Raw genomic sequence first — 6,000 nt, 5'->3', positions numbered from 1 at the left:
TAGTAGGCACACGTATATCAGAACCTGGCTGATAGCAGCGAACAGCCCACTTCCCAATTGCTGAAATAGTTAAATAATTAGCAATGTTTTGCCCACTGAATGAGGGAGACTCAAGTGCAACCAGCTGGCGACGTGGGTTAGGACGCACAATCAAATCCTTTACTGTACCAAAAGGAGAGTTTTTTATTCCTTTGGCCAGGCCAATTGGATCTTTTAGAAAAGTCATGGCATTAGGCCCTTGTGGTTTAACAAGGATGGTTCGCCCACTCCCTGCACTTTGCAGAGTGGCATTTGCGGAAGTTGAAAATTTTATGAAATGACATGTTTGCGAAGTGCAAACCGCGATTTTTTAATCAAACAAAAATTTATGACATTCGAGCCGCGATATTTCATACCTACTGAAATTATATGATATTAGAGCCGCGATATTTCAGACAAAAATAGGACTTTTCCAGACTAGTGTCAACTGACAAGTGTCAAGTGATGCTAAATGTAGTAAATGATGCTACAGGGCTATCTTCTTCTTCTTCTTCTTTCTTTGCAGGGTGTCCACTTGGAGTGGACTTAAAGCCGCAGGTCTGCCAGATGGATGACCGTTGGGCCTGAGAGCTTATAGCTTGGGGTTTTCAGCTTCTTTGTATACGAAGTTAATTGCTGCCATTTAGTGAGGTTGGCTGATGTAAGCTCAGTGCAGGATTGGGTAGAAGTTTACAGGGAACATATATTAGTAAATGAAATGAGTTACTGCTAATGTAATTTAGATAAGTAAGGGCTGCTAATATAACAGCCTTCATTAAACAAAATTAAACAAAATAATAATAATAATAATAATAATAATAATAACAATAATAATAGAAATATATACATAACTATAATAATATTGAAAAAAACCTAGATGATCTGCTTGCTAAATCAAAACATATATCAGCAGTAGCCATGCATTAACAATTCTATCGTGCTTCCATATATATAGCTTTGCAAGGCGCTCATCTAAAGATCACTTAGCCTACCTGACTTTAAAATAAATGCATTGAAAAATTGAGAGATTTTCTGTGACACCTTATCACTAAAGTTACCTCCCCCCAGGAGATTACAAAGGTTAAGTTCGACATTGATGCTTCTCAAGTTACTTAGTAGCTCCAGCCTCCTGTCTTGGTTGCACATGACGTTGACAGTCCAGAAGAAAGTGAACAATTGTGTCTGTTGTGTTGCAGGTGGTGCACTGATCAGAATCACTCATTTTAAACCTGTGCAGATAGCTCCTGACACCTGCATGCCCAATTCTAATTCTTGCAGATGCACATTGCCACATTCTAGAATCTAGCTTGCGGGACTTCAGGCAAAGCCAAGGGCGAAGTCGCGGTTCCAGTTTCTACCATATTGTTACTCAAAAAAGCTCCTTTCTGAGTGTGAGCAACAGTCGTTTTCCAGTTCCTAGTCCAGCACTTGTGTAGTATCTCCCTCAGGACAGTAAGTGTCTCCTCTATGCTTAGGGTGCTCATAGCAGAAAATGGAATTTGGTGGCCCATGTTAGCTGCCCTACAGGGCTATCAGCAGACGCTAAAGTGGCGAACAAATGATCCGAAGAATGCCGCGGGCGGGCGAATTCCGCAAATTCAGCGAGTTGTAAAAATACGTTCACGTATTAGGAAAATAATGAAACTAAGTATATTTATCATTATTCTGCATTCTGTGTCAATAATTGTCATCATATGAGCTCTAACCAGGGCTGTGTGAGATTTTGGATGTTAATTGCTCATATCTACCAACGTATGCAATGGAGTGGTCATTAAGAAAAAATATAACTCGGTACTCATTGCATTGAGTGACAGAGAGCGCATTTTCTCGTCGACGAAAACTTGAGGTCATGGACAGACGGACGGACAGACGGACAGACAGACAGACGGATATGGCGAGCACAATAGTGCATTTTTCCATAAATGAGAAAATGCGCTAAAAAGGAAGCACTGACACTACGGCTGCCAATCTTCACTCCACGTTGTACAGAAATTCAATCACTGTCACAAAAAATCACTCACGGTCACAAGATTTTATCCATTACCGCAACTAGGTTTCAGAGGTTAAACTCTTATGGCTACTGAATTACAACACAGATATTGCTGAGTTACGAAATAAGGTTAAGGTCTACTTGGTATTGATGCTAATATCATCAATGACCTCGTCAGGTTTATGAAATTATAAGGTAATTCCTAAGGAATATTTAACCCAGAGAGTTCTGAATAATCGTAAAAGGTGAATTAAAACGTATTCAATGTATATCATTGACACGGTCGAGTGAAGCTTATAGTAGATTAGAAGTAGTTTGATTTCCTGTAAGATAGTCTGACATTAACCACAGACTAAGTCGTGTGGTAATGACCGTAGTGAAAGGTCAATTATTCAACGTGTGTTCACTGTCTCGTTAATTTCTAAACCTCAAATTCTCTGTGTAATATTTTTTCTGTTAGTTATTGGTTCATGCTAACTTGAACTAAGTTATGATAATTAGTAGTTGGATAGCCGGTACTATTATATCAGGTAAATGGTCATTTGGTTGAATAATTGGAATTACCCGAATCAAAAGACTTCGTCATTCAAAAGACTTCGTCATCATTCTGACGAAGTCTTTCTACGTCATTCGTCTTCGTAAATTAATCGTCATTCTACAACGTCTTACTCTCGCTCTTCACTCTTCTAATATTAATTTGATTTTGTATCTATTGCTAAAGATAAACGGAGGGAAAACAAAAGCAATTTATGCAGCGATGTTTTATAACATATTGTCTAATTCATTTGATAATACAAGAAAAGTCTCCAAATTCAGGCGTTATATGATAATATGACGAACTAAGTCATTACTCTCATTTGCATTATCGATATTTTTAAATGAAAATGTCTATCTGATTGAAATTATTAGAAAAATACATGAACAGAAATTTAAAGAAATTAGCCGATTTGACTTTTTGAGTGAAATTAATTTGATTTTATGAGAAATATAATCTTTCCCTAGTCACCATAATTTTCAACGTTATGTGGGCAAAACAATACGTATTTTTCATATTAATAAATTTCATGTTTAATCGATAATGAGAAACAAAATTATGGAGATAAGAAGCCTGTAAATTGTGAAAAAATTGCCAAATGTGGTCAACGGTTGTGGCTGAGCTTCTTACTTGAAATAAGTGGCTTCCTACTGCCCGGAATAAAGCAAAAACGCAAGTGATTTTGCAGAGAATATTCAAGTCCAAGGTGAATAAAATTAAGACGAAGTTAGATCCTCATAGAGCGTTCCAGTGCGTCGGTAATCTGCGTAGTTCATCAGGGGTCGTGATGGTCGTTAGAGCGGCGGAGCCTCGCATAGCGCGCGCTTGCGATCGCGGCAGTCGACGGTGAGGCTTATGTAGGCCGACGATAGCGAATCCAGGAACCCGCAGCGCTCCTCGGTTGGGCGTGACGTCGCCAGCAGAGCAGATGGCTGGAAATATTATACTTTGTTTACTTGGCGGGTCAAAAAATCTTCTTTCTTGGACGAGTCCAGGACATGAATTTATTTTAGCCGAGATCACGAGCTTTTTAGAACGAAATAATGGAATTCAACTTTCTCGTGTTTTGAATTGATTGTGAATTATGAGGAGTAATTAGTTTTTGCTCGTAATATATTTATCATTCCATGTATAGTATCATTCGCTTTATGAAGTTGAGCGAGTTTGGTGTCACTCACGTGTGGTTCGACACGACCGTTCACCCAACGCCACTGCAGCTCCTCCGAGTCCGGGACGTCGGTGTTTTTCTCCGCGGAGATGCCAACCCACAGCGGCGGGAAAACGTTCGTGGCAGGTCCTGAGAATGGGGAATCATTGAAATTTCAAGACAAGACACAGAAGAAAAGCTATGGTATCAGCTTGAAGCTCGCCCAGGAATGCAGCAGACGAAACTTAATGACTAGTTTGTTTCCACATAGGGTCTTGTCCTCATGGAGTGATCTTCCAGGCAGAGTCGTAACTGCCCCCTCCTTAAACGCCTTCAAAAACAGGCTTAATGAATTTTAGGCGAACCTGCCGAGCCTCCTCGACTCTGAGAGCTACCACTAGCTAGTTCAATTATCTGCTTTCTTGTTGTCTGCGTCATCTACCATACACCATCTACCAAACGAAGTATAAATAGCCTAGAAGCAACCAAGTCGGGTGGACAGGCCTAAATGCCTACTACACCGAAACCATCAGGTATCAAGCATAGTATCCCCTTTATAATTTACCAACTGAAAGTATCTGCTTTATTATGGCTTGATGGTATTTACGGCTTCAAACTGTATAAGGATATACTCGTAACAACTCGATGAGTTCCCAAGAATATCATCGTTAATATTCATTCCTTACAGTTACCTTTCGTACTTAGTCGACTTCCATCGCTGTGGAGCGGTTTGTGTAAAAATCGCATTTTGAATTTCATAATTATTGTAAATTGAAACGATATCCATGTTGCAACGAAAATATGTGCCAACTGTTGACAGTCTTATGTGCAACATGAAAAGCCCTTAAAACATGTTAGAGTTTTTTTTATCGCTTTCAAAGAATTTTGACAATCAAGTCGAAAAAATACGCCGCCCATCCCGAATCTTGAAAGTGAGTATAATGAACCTTGAGGAGAAAAAAAACAAACAAATTCCTTGTGACAAAAGTATGAATGAGTCTACAACCATCAGGATGGTAATGACCGCTAACATATGGATTAGTAATCACACGAGACCCGATGGTTATGACCCCTAACATAAGGATTAGTCAGTACAAGAGACTTGTTGGTAGTGAACCCTCAGGGTTTCCAAGGTCTTGCTGGAGTTGCACGACTCACCAGGCCGGGTGAGGAATCGCAGCACGAAGATGAGCTCGTCCACGTCGGCGAAGGTGACGAGGTGACCAGTTCTGGATCTGCAAGTGTCCTCAGCAGAGCGCCATGTCTGCTCCTCGCTCAGATACATCACGCACTTGTCCGCCACTCGCTCGAAATTACGAGGACATGAAGTGTCATCGGCTACAAATAAATATTGTTTACAACAATTTGCATAAAAATTTCAAGATATATTTCAATTGATTTCTGAAATTATTATTCTGAGTAATGAATCTCAATCTTACTGCTATGAGGAAAATAGTCCGAATCGCACTGATGTGCGATTTGGACTCAATACAATTTGCAAACAAGCGACGTATTTCAGTCAATTTAAGTCGTAGCTGGCTGAAAATTTGATTAAATTTAGGTTGTATGTTAATGAGGCTTATGTAAAATAAGTCGGACGTGACTCTCGATGATAGGAAAGCTTTAGAGAACTCCGCGATAAGGTGAAACTATCCAAAGAGACGATTAATTATATTCCAGACTAAAATGGCTTTATTTCTTCATTTTTGCCACGAATTAATCAAACAGCGACCTTTTGCGAGCAGTTAACTAAAGGTTTTTAATTGGAATATAATGATCGAACTGGAGATATGATCACTTATCATCATGTATTAATATTAAATGCCAAGTGTTGAACCAGTTCATCATTTGTTACAAATTAGACAGTATGAGTGCCAACTATTCATGTTTTTTGGAAGCTTGGCGAAGAAAAAAAGATCGCCATGTAGATTCCTGCGGGAAACTAACAATCCTGTGAACTAGGCTCACAGTTTGGTATTTTACATATAATTTTGTACCTTCTACTCAAGTCACAATTTATTTCTGTCAAACGTGACTTTATATAAAATTCATGAATACACTACAATTGATTTTTCAAAGCACGTTCACAACACTGACAGCTCCGTTCACCGCTCGAGTCGTTGCAGTCGTCGCCGTCGCATTCAGAAGTTTCTGTGATGCTGATGCATCTCCCGTTTGAACAGGAATATAGGTTGCTGCTACTGTCTGTGCCTTAATTACGGTAAAAATTCATCAGAGTAACTAAATGCTCAAATAATCATTGTTTTGTTTAAAACACACCCTTTTATATATTCTTTTGTATGGTTCATC

General features: G+C 39.2%; 1 protein-coding gene across 1 annotated transcript in view; it reads right to left on the bottom strand.

The window, feature by feature from the left end:
* Nucleotides 1-2,936: 2,936 nt before the first annotated feature.
* LOC108683386 (low-density lipoprotein receptor-related protein 2) overlaps nucleotides 2,937-6,000 on the bottom strand; it is a 42,520-nt gene continuing 39,456 nt past the window's right edge. The window contains exons 37-40 of the mRNA XM_047884838.1: nucleotides 5,788-5,901; nucleotides 4,849-5,028; nucleotides 3,722-3,840; nucleotides 2,937-3,475 (exon numbers count right to left, since the gene is read on the bottom strand). Of these exons, the coding sequence (XP_047740794.1) occupies nucleotides 3,338-3,475; nucleotides 3,722-3,840; nucleotides 4,849-5,028; nucleotides 5,788-5,901 (551 nt within the window). The 3' untranslated portion in view covers nucleotides 2,937-3,337. The remainder of the gene's footprint in view (nucleotides 3,476-3,721; nucleotides 3,841-4,848; nucleotides 5,029-5,787; nucleotides 5,902-6,000) is intronic.

This window comes from Hyalella azteca, unplaced genomic scaffold, assembly GCF_000764305.2.
Source record: "Hyalella azteca isolate HAZT.00-mixed unplaced genomic scaffold, Hazt_2.0.2 contig16271, whole genome shotgun sequence".
Classification (NCBI taxonomy): domain Eukaryota; kingdom Metazoa; phylum Arthropoda; class Malacostraca; order Amphipoda; family Hyalellidae; genus Hyalella; species Hyalella azteca.
Note: the sequence above shows the minus strand (reverse complement) of the source record. Positions and strands in the feature narration are given on the sequence as shown.